The sequence below is a fragment of the Takifugu rubripes genome, chromosome 6, assembly GCF_901000725.2.
Source record: "Takifugu rubripes chromosome 6, fTakRub1.2, whole genome shotgun sequence".
NCBI lineage: Eukaryota > Metazoa > Chordata > Actinopteri > Tetraodontiformes > Tetraodontidae > Takifugu > Takifugu rubripes.
The window spans coordinates 2,584,822-2,599,140 of NC_042290.1; the positions used below are offsets into that span (position 1 = coordinate 2,584,822).

The window sequence follows — 14,319 nt, forward strand, 5'->3', positions numbered from 1 at the left end:
TGTGTGTGTGTGTGTGCGCGCCACGCACACACACACACACACACCCACACACACAGTAACAATAAAGATAGCACATTCATGTTTTTTGTTTTTACTTTGACGATTTCTGTATATGTCATATTAACTCTTAAATTATAGCTACATATGACCAATATGAATCGTTTACAAATACCTTACCAGTTAGTTTTAAATAATAATATTAATAATAATAATAAAAAAACTTCATATAAAGGGTAATTGTCTATACATATATACAAATACATACAGTATTTATAAACGCTTCATATTTATAAAATGTAAAATAAAATATTTGGACGGAACAGGAAGAGGAAGTGATGAAAGACAGCGCATTCAGGACAGTTGCGCTCCACCAATGAGCTGCTCGGTTAATTGACCTCTTAGCGAATCAGCGTGCGGGGACCGAGGATTTAAACTGAATAGCCTCAGTTCCTCTTCACAAAACTTTTGAAGAAGCAGTGTTGAGTGTGAAATGGCTCTCCGCGTTACAAGAGTAAGTCCTTTAAACTATCAGTGAGAAATTAAGTGTTTGCGAAACCAATTGTTTAACTCTAATTAGTTTTGCTATTGCTATAAGGTGAAATGTTATCGCGCACGGATGTGGTTCGTAGATGCGTGTGTTAATTTTTACCTAAGAACTGCAGATGGGAATAGACAGCTCGTTGTAAATACAACCTGATCAACTATATTTTACTTCAGTGTGGATTTTTCTTCTTGTAGAACCGCCTGGCTTCCACCAGGACCGACCTGGGGGGAAAGGCCTGCACGGGAAAGGGGCCTGCTCTCAATCCTCGAGCAGCCCTCGGAGAAATCGGAAATATTCCTGTGAACAAAGAACCGCTGAAGAAGGTATCGTTCGGCACTATATAGTTCAGAATCATCAACCAATGCATTTCAGTTATGTTCAGCACGATCATATTTGTGGTTAATATGCTCGGAAGGAATGCGTCTGTATCTGTGGGTGTTTTGTCGTAATCGCAACCCAAAACGAAAGAGACACTACCAGTAACGAATTCTGACATCCTGCGCACGTACATTTTGCAGTGGATCCTTTTAAACGTTGCCTTGATTTTTATGTGAGCTTTTAATGACTCGTGTATATTTGTTTCAAGACTGTCAAGGCAGAGGCCGTCAAGAAAACCAAAGTCCCCACTAAAGTTGAAAAGGCGGTGACTGTTGCAAACCCACCGCGAAATGTTGCTCCTGTCAAACCAGAGCCCGTGCCTCAGGTGCAGGTATGTCGAATTAAAGTTCTGTCTGCTGGGGAGGAAGGGGGGAGGGGGATCGTTTTGTTGGAGCAAAACGATCTGGGGTATCTATTATTCCAGGTTCTTCCTGAACCAGCATCTCCCACTCCGATGGAGACCTCGGGCTGTGAGCCAGCAGACCTCTGCCAAGCATTTTCAGATGTCATTCTTGGCACTGCGATCAGGGACGTGGATGCGGATGACTATGACAACCCTATGCTCTGCAGTGAATATGTAAAAGACATCTACAACTACCTCCGGCAACTTGAGGTAGTTTTCTTTCCCGCAGACTGCAGTGAGTTTAGTGATTTGTTCACCACTGAGCTTTCTTCTTGCAGGTGGAACAGAACGTGAGATCCGCTTATCTGAATGGGCAGGAAGTGACTGGTAACATGCGAGCAATTCTCATTGACTGGTTGGTGCAAGTGAACCTAAAGTTCCGCCTGCTTCAGGAGACGATGTACATGACTGTGGGAATAATTGACCGCTTCCTTCAGGTGGGAGGACAATCAAAAGCCCAGCTGTTCTGTTCTGGCCTCAAAACTAAAGGTTTATGTCTTTATTCCCCAAGGACCACCCTGTCCCCAAGAAGCAGCTGCAGCTTGTTGGTGTCACGGCAATGTTTCTTGCGCATCCAAATATGAGGAGATGTATCCTCCTGAAATCTCAGACTTTGCTTATGTAACTGACAGCGCCTACACTACTGCACAGATTAGAGACATGGAAATGACCATCCTCAGGGTGCTCAAATTCAAATTGGGTCGCCCCCTTCCTCTACAGTTCCTCCGAAGGGCTTCAAAGATATATGAGGTTTGTTGAGGGCAAAGGGAATGCCCTTGGGTGTTTTGTATTTTAACCTACTTGTCTTATGACAGGTGACTGCTGAGCAGCACACGCTGGCAAAGTACCTTCTGGAACTTACAATGGTTGACTACGAGATGGTTCACTTGCCTCCTTCTATTGTGGCGAGTGCTGCTTTGGCCCTGACAATGAAGATCTTGGAAGTTGGCGAATGGGTGAGTGAGCTCTTGAGTTTGGAGCATAAACGGAGGTATATCGTCCTACAATTTAAAATATTGAGGTCCTACCTGTTTGTAGGACCTTATGTGTAACACTTGGTGGGGGGGGGAAGCAGGGTTTTGATCCCTTTTCTTCTCACCTGTACTGTCTCAGGATGCCACACTGCAGCACTACATGGACTACACTGTGGAGAGTTTGACTCCTGTTATGGCACACATTGCCAAGAATATCATTAAGGTTAACGAAGGGCAGACCAAGCATATGGTAAGTCATTGTCAGTGTAAATCCTTATTACTGAGCAATTTCAGATCTGGCAATAGTTATCTGTCCCTTAAAATGCCCATAGCACAACTGAAGAGTACCTTGGATTTACAATTTTCTCTTCCCCAGGCTGTTAAAGGAAAGTACTCTACTTCCAAGCAGATGAGGATTGCGGGCATCCCACAGCTGAAGTCTTCAGTGGTGAAAGACTTGGCAAAACTTGCCCACTAAGATGACTCTGGACTTGCAAGCTTGGGACAGTTTGCTGACGTGTACAGTTGTGTTGCTATGCCAGAATCTACACTAACAACTCTGCAACTTTATGTTTGACTGCAGGACTCGCTTATGATTCACCTTCTATTGCATTTTTGAATGTTAGTTTTAATGGCTCAAATGATGAGTGAATTTTATCAAGTTCTTTAATTTGTGTATTGTGTACATTTTTAAGGTTTTATGTCTTAAATTTCTATTAAATCTTCAAGGAATGTTTGAGTCTAATCTTTTCCACTAGGGGGAGCTGCAGCACTAGGGAGCATTGGGGGTTACGGTTCCGATGACTCGTTGCTGTGTTCACTGAATATGATCTCCAAATAACAATTTATTGTGTAGACTCTTTAGGTTAAACGTTGCATTCTAAACTAGACCGCTAACTTGAACACTTGCATTTTCCTAAAATGCATAATTAATCCAACCAACATTGCTCGACAAAAACGATTGGCTTTTAGTAACCATGGGGATGAGGACAAATGGCAACTGTAGATAAAGAACACTGTAACTGCAGCTATAGTGTAATGATATGCATTGAAATGTGCTTTACAACTACAGAAAAGGAAGCCAGTGTAACATGTTATCACTGACAATAGGAGCTGTTGGAATCATAATGCACTCAAATTAAAGCAGGTAAATAAGAGGACCGTCAGGTTATTTATAGCAGCTTTCTCATAAAGGCCTGACTCAAACACTGTCACAGGAACTACATAACTTATTTACTGCACAAAGCGATTAAACACATCTTGCCAGTTAAGTTGGATGATCAGTATCACAGCTAAATGTGGGCTGCACAGTGCTCCAGTTGTATCACATTAAGACATATATTTAAAGCCAACGGAGTGTGTGTTAGTTGGAGGATAACTATTATCACTTCACATATTCACAGCTGAGACCCTAGGGGTGGACCAGACCCTCACCCATTATTCTCAGCCCCAGGGGGGGGGGTGTTGAGTGCTTTGTTTGAGACCACCTACCAGCTATAATGTGAGTCACTCTGTATATCAGTTGGACCATCAGATACAGTATATCCCTCTTGGATAACTTTATAGGTTACTACCTGACATTTGTTGCCATTGATTATGGAAATATACAGGCTGTTGTGTAAAGAATTCATGTAAAGTGTTTGTCTAGTAAAGCTTCAGAAGCAAATTCTGCATGTGGAGTCAAAACTGCTTACCACAGGACTGATGTTGGAATATAAGTTTTGGTCCAACATCTTGACATATGGGCACAAATGTCGACATCTTAAAAGCACACCACATTTTCCCCAAGTGACTGAGCCTTCTGTTGTTTCCCCCGAGACACATGATAATTAGTCTCAGTTTTCCAGCAAAGCTGGGCTTTTAAACCCACAGATCACCCTGTCAATTCATACTTACAGGCTGAGGTCATCAGTAGGCAGCCATATCAGTTTACGAGACAGAAACCTCCTGTGCAGGGTTCCAGCAGCTTCCCGGAATATTGTTTCCTTTCTGATAAAGATTTACCGAGGGAAATTCATTTCAGCTGAAAATTTGATCCAATTTAAAGGTTGTTTTGTTTTTGCAATTAATATGAATGAATTCATCCCAATAAAAAGAATGAGAAATCTCTAAGATGAAACAGCATGGAAACAACACCATCAGCAACCTTTTATACTTTTACTTTTAGAGTATACACTATTAGCCATTCTTTAGTGTTTTGTTGTATTTTCAAAAACAACTATATCCATAAATACAGGAAAAAATCTGGCCAAATGGAAAAATAATCAAATTTTGTACGGAGGGAGAATAATAGCCACGATACTGTAGAGGAGTACAGCTATCAGAATGTATATCCAACCTAATGCTAATACTGCCCTTGTCTGCACATATTCAGTTGAGTTTCTCTTCTGCAGACATCAAAAGCTGTTCACTGTATTTTAGCTTCAGATATGAAACCAAACAGCTGCATAATCTCACCCGACTGCTGGATGGTAGAAGGCTGAACTCTTCAATGTTTTCACAGCCCAAAGTGGGATTATGTTCCTTTTCATTTGAGAAGCACATTAGAAGGGTTGAAATTGCAATCAAAACTTCTCATTTTTTCTATTTATATTTGAAATGTTATTAACAGGATTATACAGCCTTTTAAACATGACTTCTCTAGGTTTACTTCACTGATTTATCTTCTTAAAATACCCTCTCATGCCATAAAGAAAACCAGACCAGGTTTTTTATATGCGGACGGATCAATGGTGCCACAAACAATTATAGTTTATTTAGTAGTTGTGTTTAAAATTGCCCCAATGGAAACACCTTACACAGAAGGCTCTGTGGCTCCTCTTTCCTTTTAAACTATTATTTATTTACTTATTATTATTTTTTAGCTATCTATAAATGCCACGGCTGTTGGCAGAACCTTAGAAGTGTAACTGAATGAGAATTTGATCATTTTTATTTCTTCATTCACTTTAAAGAAAAAATGCTGATATGGCTGACATTTCACATTACATTAAAAAAATATTGTATGCTAATTGAAACAAAGCTGCATAAAGGTTATTGCTTTTCTCATTTTATACATTCTACTAAACTTGATCCCATCTTACAAAGGCCAGAAGTATCTGTCCTGTTTCAGGTTATTCAAACCCAACCTATTACAGCAATTTGCATTTGCCAGTTAGCACTAAGTTCCAGAAAGAATGCATAGTTTGGCTTCAAACCTCTAGGAATTTCAGTTTCTGTTACAGCAATACACAAATGGATCATGGCATACTGGAGTCAAACATTCGGAGCGCCCTCCAAGTCTAAACACGTCTCCAGATTGAACAAGTGGACCCTTCGAAGTGAGTAAATGCCATTCCCACCTCTGCCAAGTCTCTGTCTCTCAATTCAGCCTGACAAAGTCAAATAAACATCTGGACTGTGGCAACGGTGTAAAGACTACTGCGGGATCCCGATCGACTGGCAGCTGGAGAGCAGAGCACAAATAAACACAGACACGTTTGTTTCCACCATTTAATAAGTAAAACCCCTGAACTTTACTGAGCAGTGATGCCAGGTATCCCATGGGAGAAAAAGGCCCCCACTGGGTGTCTTTGCCCCCTGTGAGTCAAGGAGTCACCTTCCTCTTTAATCTTGAGTATATGCTTTTTTAATAAACTACATTTGTAAAATAATACAGCAGCCTTCACTCTTTACATAAACATCTGATACAAATGAGGGTCACTTTATGGAATTTTCCCAAACATTAAAAAATATCTGACTGGGCTGAACATTTCTGCTTGAGGTCATTTGTCAAGGTCGCTCTGACCTTTTATGTTATGAATGCAGTTTTTCTAGAATGCCACATGAAGGGTTTCGGCAGATTGATCAAACTTGTCAACTTAAAGTCAGGGATAGAGTTCTGACAGAGGTTAAAGTTGGACTTGGATAAAGTGATTAAAATGTGGAGATGATACATCTTAGAATTCACTTTTCTTTGCTTGTGAATTAAGCACTTTAAAAAACTGTCAACTGGACTATTTCTTTGTTTGAATTCCGAGCTTATGGCCATAACCTGATGTGCAGAATCTTGTCTAACATAATATAATGCTGAATTAAATAAAATCAGTTTTTTAATTGATTGAACAGATATCTACCCCTTTATGGGCTGAAATAAATTAATACGCCTTGTTTTGAAGACCTTCTGACATTGTCTCAGTGTAAAAAATATTACATTTTTTTTACGACTTAACCAAGTTCCCAAAAAAAGGACTTTTCGGTGCAGTTTGTTCCTGCTCTGGATGAGATGCTGTGAAATCATCACATGACTTAATTTGATTTGAAATGTGGCTGAAGCTCTGCTTTCAATAGGATTCAAGAATATGAATTTGTATGTAGGGTAAAAAAGCCGTGTCAGCAGAAAACATCTTGAAATAAATGGTTTCCTATGGTTGGCGAACCGGTCAACCAGTTTCACTGATGCTCGGTTGATTCCGTTAAAGCTGGAATTATCCCCAAAAAGTAAAGAAACTCAAAGAGACAGTTATGGGACACCCTTAGACATCCCATGAGTCATTATTTTAAGTATTTCTGTAATTGTCTGAGATGTCAGGACACCTTCAGAGCACTACCGAGGTACCCTTGAGCAAGGTACCAAACCCATAATTGCCACATAGGGCCCTTCGATGAGCTGGACGCTAATCCAGAGGTGGACCTGCCTTAGCCCACATGCAGCTGGGATAGGCCCCAGCACCCTCTCCGTGACCCTGAAAGGGATAAAGGTCAAGAAAATGAAACGGCGCGAACGTTAACTGCTGAAAGCATTTAATCATCGCAATAGCTCAAACGTGCTGGAAACAGGAAACCTGTTAAAAACGTGACATTTCCAAGTTATTTTCTTAGTTACTAAGTTATTGACTTACTTACTTACTTTCCATGGACTTTGCATCATATCAGAGCTCATTTGTGCTGGTTGATAAAAACATTTACTGGACTCTGACACAGACTTGGCAAATAAGTGTGAATGACAACATGGTTATCGTATGACATGCTGACAGTGTCCTAGGAAAGACAAATTGTTCCAATCCAAATACTGATAAACTTCTCTTCCATATTAATTATATATTAAGCAGCCAAAAGAGTAAACAATAACTCAAGGTAGACAAATGTGAATGATCAAAACTGCATCAGATGTGCTTGAGTGCAATCTTGGGCAAGAGATGGGATTTTTTTTCATCTCCCAGTTATTTTTTGTTAACAGTTGGACCAGGGGACAGTGTGTTTGAGAGGATGCCAGGCCTGTTGTTCCGTACTCCCCACTTTTCCTCCACTGGGCCTCACCACACCAGGATTAATGGCTTGGTCTGGTGATTTTTCATCTGTTGTCATAAAGACTCTCTCTGTCAGGAAGACACAGACCAGCTCCTGGAGGCTGAAGATTTTTACCATTTGGTATGTTGACCCACAACAATCAGGCCAAATTTACATTTGTAACAGCAGCAGATTTTTAAGCAAGACATCACATCAGAGGTCACACACACACACACACACACACACCACACACACACACACCACACACACCACCACTCCTCATTTGACTTTAGAAACAGCAATTCAGAATCAGCGCCTTTGACATCCTACTTGTTGATCTATTTGCCATGCGCACTTTTGCAGAACATTTTCTGAACTAACTTACAGATTTTTGGGGCAAGTTACAGTAAAGGACCCAGACGAGACATTTTAAAATGATCGTTATCTGCATGAGAAATGGTCCTCACCAAAAAGACCAGCATTCAAATGCATCGCGATCACGCAACATCATTATGATGATAGCAGGAAATGTTGCACTTATCTTGCTGATTGCTTCGCAACATGACGAGCACAACTGGCCTCTTGGACTACACAACTATCAGACAACTATCAGAGGGCTGTTTTGCTTCACAAGCAGAGTAATAATGAACATAACTGCTTCTGAACGTCACTGCGGTTTAGTCGGTGCACACTTACTTTCTGTGATTAGATGATTTACGTGTGATTACGCCACCACACACTTGTTTGCCAGTGATTTCAAAGCAAACATCCATCATAGACGATCGTCAGAGATGTCTCGTGATATCTACAGCGTGGGTGTACTTTCACCCCCGGGAGCCTGGCAAATGTCGCACGTGAGCTGCGTTAAATCCACTGTGCGCTGGGGAGGACAGGATAACGCTGGCGCTCCCGCTGACCCGCTGTAAATCAGCCCGTGGGGTCACTTCGCCGTCAACACGACGTGACAGGAAGGGGCGGAGTCTGGACCTCTCTGCAAGGATATTTGGGAAAATCAAAGGCTACATTTAAATCTCTACTTGCTTCACTTTATTGTTAATTTATGAGAGGCTTTGATTATTTTGAATGAATGGAATTGACCTGGTGCTTGAATGTTAGGAGACAGAAATTAAACTTGATGTTTATTTCAGTAAATTATATGGAAAAGCAGTAAATGTTTGATTGATGCCTTCCACGGCGTACAATTACCAGAACCTCTTGGCGCTAGTGCGGGTATCGTCAACAACACGACTAAAATGGCAACAGGGTGGCGGCCAGACGAGTAATGAAAGCAGAAGATAACAGTTTGTCTCGCTGCTTTTGTACCGATGATTCCAGTTTATCTTAAATGGGAGGAAACTTGGAAATTGTAAGTGAGGAGTAAATATAGCAGAAGGCAGTCACACGTTAATACTGTATATTTAGCAATCTTCAACTTTTACAACCTGAATAGTTTTCTTTGGGTTTTTGTAATTAATGTAATTAATTCTGGATAATGTATGTAGTTTTTAAGATGTCACTGTAACCCTGATGTTTATTATGACTTGATGTTAGAAAAGAAAAACAAACCGTTCTCCAAATGAAAACCCTGAGATTTACTGACCTGGGACCCTGTCTCCAGTGCATTAACATGTTTTTACGTGTTTTCTTGGCGTACAAGCACTCTGGTAAATTAAAATGGACCGGTCCACCCCCTCTTTTAGCTTTCACCTGATGAAGGTGCGGCTCCTCCTCTGAACACTTCAGGCCCCTGGTGTTACTCAAGAAGCCCTGGATGATGGTGCCATTCATCAAGCCTCCCTCCCCCTTAACGCCACGCTGAATTTATTTGATTTCCTTCCCTGCTTGTTCTTATCGCCACTGGGGAATTAAGTTCTGGGACTTTTGTTAGATGCATCATCACTAAGCGACATCAGACACGGGTGAATATAATCGCTGCAATTATATCTGCTCATCATTTTTAGAGACATATAATTATATAGGGTATCTCTTCTGGCTAATTGAGGTGTTTCTCTTCTTTTTAGAGTGGTTTCTTGTAGTCATCAGGAACACACACAATTGCACCCTTTTGGGGACTGAACGGTGGACAGAAGTACACGTATTGATTATATTAGTCAATAGCAGCTAGTCTCCTCCCCGACTATTATACTAATGTGCTTAGGGCAATCGTTCCAGATAGCCTGCCAGGGGCCAATGTACAAAGTGCACCAGAGCTTCTCAATTATTCACAAGGCCCTTCACCAAACTCCATGCCTCCATTAGAGACAGCAGAGGAAGTGAAGGAAATGCAGGATGATGATGTTCTGATGATGATGATGTCACTCTGCTCCATAGAGCCAGACAAGGGCACCAGGGACTGAATGATGGGGTTAACTGTGGTGAACCACATATCTGCCGGAAGGGTCAGTCTGAAGAGGATAATGTTATTCTACTGCAGCTCAATCACCAGTGTGAATACAAGTTTCCATGAATGTAGCTGTATTTGCAGAGAAACTAGGACCCACCGGTGAAAGCAGGCATCACATGGTGGGACATGAAACCGCTGGAGGACTGGCTTTGTAGGACTTGATGATGACCACTAACAAGTCTACAAGGGTCCCATTCAATTCATCAGTTAAACTCTCTTGATGAAATTTCCACTCAGTTGCCACCATTAGTTGAATTTATTGTTTATTCTTTTAGAACCGCTATTGCTGATCTGCTCACTGCATTGCCACTATTGGGACCTGTCTCCCAGGTTCTACATATTTAAAAAATGTCCAATGGCAAGCTAACACAATAGCCAAGAACTTCCAAACCCAAGAGAAAATAATGTATATGCGACAGCATAGGTTAACTTTGGGTTCTATTTTCAAACATTAAACCTTGAGCATAATGCCTGCTAATGACCACTATTTATAAATATCAATCTGGACATCATCCTTCTTCTTTTCCCATGATGATTTGGCCGGTACATAAATGTTAATGTTAATGAATGTTAATGTTTAATCCATTGGGGTGGTCACTAGTCAATAGTGTGAAGTAAATGTTCAAATATAACATAATCACCAGCTTGTTCTGAGCTCCATGTGTAAAATACTTTATAAAACAGACATCCTTTTATGTGTAGTCTTCGCTTCAGCTTGAAAATGGTCAACTAAACGTCCTTGTGGTTTCTTGAAGGCATTTAGTCTCTCATCCCTAAGCTTCTACAGTTCTCATGTTTAGCTAGCTTAGCATAGTTCATCTTAGATTTAATCATACCCACAGGTTGATCTGATATAGGTAACATAAATGCTTCAACTGAGCTCATATAAATCTTGTCTTTTATTGTGATATACTGTAACTCATCTCAATAAATGACAGGCTCACGATTTATCAGTCTTTCTTCTTTAGTACTTGAGAAATGCTATGTCTGTGTTTTCAACAAGTATTTTCTGTTATAATGTGGCTGTTTTCTGCTGAAATCCAGGGTCCTACTCACAACAAAATGAATGAAATCAATGTGCTTGGTAAGTCAAAGAAAACCTAAATGAGCTAATCATTATCAAAGGACAACTTTTTTTTACCCTCAAATCAGGATTTTTGTCTGGGTGACGTTTTAAATGTTTGAGAGCAAAATAAAGTGAAATATGTTAGCTCACTGAGTCATTTCCTATCTGTTTTTGTCATTCAGTCTTGTAACTATTGACCTTTTGAGTCTTTGTGTGTTATTGTAAGTTGTTCCCCCCGTTTTTGGGAACTAAATGTAATTTGAGTAGCACTGGACATCAGAGAGGGTCTCTGGCACCAGATGTCAATGACAAATAAGTAATGGACTGATTATATCAGATGGAAGAAATGATACAGACCAATTAGATTTGAATATCAGGTTACATTTACACAGAGCAAGTCATTGTATAGCTCCAATATGGTTGCTTATGCCTTCAGACAGATGGCAAATAGTCACCTTTAAAATAAATACGGTCACCGTGAACTGAAGGGCTCATTGGTTTGTTTTTAAATTAATATACCATTCCAGAGGATTTTCAATGGATATTCTGAACACAGAAAAACGTTCATCTTCCATTTGCTTTTTAGGTTTTTGTTTTGTCTTCATTTGACTTTACACTCAGAAAAACCAGTAATGCAAAGTAACAATTAGCTAAACATTATAAATCTCTCCGTTTTAACAGGTTGGAATGTAATGTACTCCTATATGTTCTGAAGTCCAATTTTGTGATGCTGCTATTGGAACACAGCCAAAAGGTGTCAGCCTATCTCTAACTATGATTAATAATTATTATTTATCATGACACCATTCCATATGTCGAACCGCCCACAATTCAGAATGTGAGCGATTGGTAAATGTGATCCACGCATGGAGGCCCCCTTAGGGTGGACGGTCCCTCTGGTTATTCACCTCTGAGGTACCATGGTGGCCCTGGCCACGCCTTAAAATGATAGAGTCATCTTGCCACAGAGTCCCCATCCTGGTCCAACACCATCTGAGAGGGGATACGACCCCTGCTGCACTCTGTGGCTCTTCTCTTGAGATCTTAATCACACAACCAGTGAATTGTGATCATTACTAATTATTACCATGTAGTTATCAGCTGTATATTTGAAATTACACCATTTGGAGAAAACATGAGCAAGCACCTTTAACCTTCCTGTCAAGTAAACCCCCAAAAAAGTAGCTCTCTTTTTTCTGTGGACCTTTGCTATAGAAAACATTTGGCCAGACAGGAGTGATGGCAATTGTAATGAGCCCAATCGTCTGTAACAGACGTGCACTGACGACCAGGAAGCTTAAATCTTGTGCTCATTAATTGAAACGCCATTTCCTATTAAATCATGCATCTGCAAATTAAAAGCAGATGGCAGGACACTTCTGTGAGGTTTAGGAAATCGCTTAGTTTCATCCACTGACATATTGGAACCCAAGTTCTCTTGACGATGTTTGCACAATTAGAAACCTTCTGTGTTCTGTAGAAAGGTGGACAAATGTACTTACAACTGCTGCTGACATCACAGGAGTAATCAAAGTGGCTCCTCCCATCAGAGATGATATGAATCAGACTTGTAATAAACAGCTGATCTAATCAATCAGCGACTGGAAATGCCGCAAGATCCACATTGTAGGAGGTTTGAGACCGATTGGTTACTTAAGCCGTGAGATGTAAAATTACACCAACCCCTGTAGACGGTTGATCAGTCAGAACCGTTCCCTCGCTCTTTTGTCTACTGTCAAATTCTCTTTTTCAGAACACAAACCAGACAGAAAGTTAACAAATGCCTGATCTGAAAAATGACCCATCATCTAAGTTTACTTATGGCCGCCTCTGTGCAGAAAGTCTTTCAAATAAAATCTGCAGCTTTAATTCAACAGTTAGCTGCCACGAATAGTCCGCAGCACTATTCACAGTGGAAGAGGAACTGACAAAACAGTAAGTATTGGTGAATATGGAGGCTGTTGTATTGCGCAATAGGCTAAATTATTATGAACAGTGAAGGTTCCAGCCCAGTCTTAGCTCCTAAAACCCCTAATATTAACACTAAAGCTCATTAATAAGAAAAAGAAAACTCTCCACCTTTGATGTAAATGAACGACGCACCGAATCTTAACATCACCTACTCAAGAGCAAATGGAAAGCGTGCACAAAGGATAGTTCAGAATTGAATTTTATTGGTCACATCTGCAATAAGTTAGTTTTATAGATACGGTATACAGAATTTCGAGAAGGTTACAGCTCAGCGAAGGCCGGTAAGGATGTCTCAGTGGTCCACAGTTTTGGAGCTCAGATGGCCTGAGAGTGCTTAGACCTCCCAGCATGGCCGGTACACCCGTCCCACCATGCATTTCATTGCGTCCCTCCTCAGGATGGGAATGCTCAGTTCCTGGATGGCATCGGTGTGCGCTGTGGCCTGGTTGCTGCTGCCGGATCGCTTCTGGTAAAGTCCATTGTGGAGCGTTCTCCACAGACTGGGACCGGCAACCACGATGACCCTCTGCCCTCTAGGTTGCTTGCACCGGCCAGATCTGCTTCATCCAGAGCACTCTCTAGCCCCTCTTCGCTCAGCAGTGAGGAGAAGGCTTCCTGTTCCAGGGAGTTGTCTTCAGCCTTGCCCATGGGCAATGCCGCTGACATCGAATAGCACTCGAACAAGAACGCTGCGGCAAAAATGACGGCCGTGATGGACTGTCTCATGGTGAGGATCTTCCAAGTACTCTGCGAAACCTTGGTGCTGTGGATGAGCTTCTTTCCAGTGTCCTTGCTTCCTCATTCTAACTCTCTGAAGAAATCGTGCTCTTTTATACCATTTCACATTACATTGGCCACATCACATTTTCTTTTTCTTCTTTAATCTCACATTCTCCTGTTGTGTTGAGGAAATAAACCAGAGGGATTAATTGCAGTTTGTTAGACCTCTTGCAGGGTTGAAGAGTGTTGTTTGCCATGAGAGTTAATCAAAGCTATCTTCTACTTGGAGGTGTATATTAGACATTTGGAGCTGAAACAGCAGGAATTCTTTGAGCTGTGTGATATCATCCCTTTAATCCTAAATTACTACCCTTTAAAACAACAAGATCGGATTACTGGACTGTCCAATGACAACGATGTCATCTTGTGCCATTGTTGCAAAGGTCTTCAAGAAGGGATTAATCCTGGGATTAACAGAAAAGAAACCGAAGAAATGATTCCAGAAGTACGTATGTGTTGTTGGCAGCAGCTTTCTGATGACGCACTCAAGTGTAACCAGAAACTTTCCATTTTCTTTTTGAAGAACATATG

General features: G+C 40.9%; 2 protein-coding genes across 2 annotated transcripts; one reads left to right on the plus strand and one right to left on the minus strand.

Moving 5' to 3' along the window:
* The first annotated feature begins 388 nt into the window (after positions 1-388).
* On the plus strand, positions 389-3,032 carry ccnb1 (cyclin B1). The gene is given in 10 exon segments (XM_029838040.1): positions 389-511; positions 739-867; positions 1,131-1,253; positions 1,347-1,535; positions 1,604-1,762; positions 1,837-1,893; positions 1,896-2,075; positions 2,141-2,281; positions 2,439-2,549; positions 2,676-3,032. Coding segments are annotated over 10 exon segments (1,212 nt in total). The 5' UTR covers positions 389-490; the 3' UTR covers positions 2,778-3,032.
* Positions 3,033-13,191: 10,159 nt separating this feature from the next.
* Positions 13,192-13,748, minus strand: LOC101069364 (pro-MCH-like). Its single transcript, XM_003965103.2, is given in 2 exon segments — positions 13,192-13,536; positions 13,539-13,748. Coding segments are annotated over 2 exon segments (390 nt in total). The 5' UTR covers positions 13,735-13,748; the 3' UTR covers positions 13,192-13,342.
* Between the last annotated feature and the right edge of the window lie 571 nt (positions 13,749-14,319).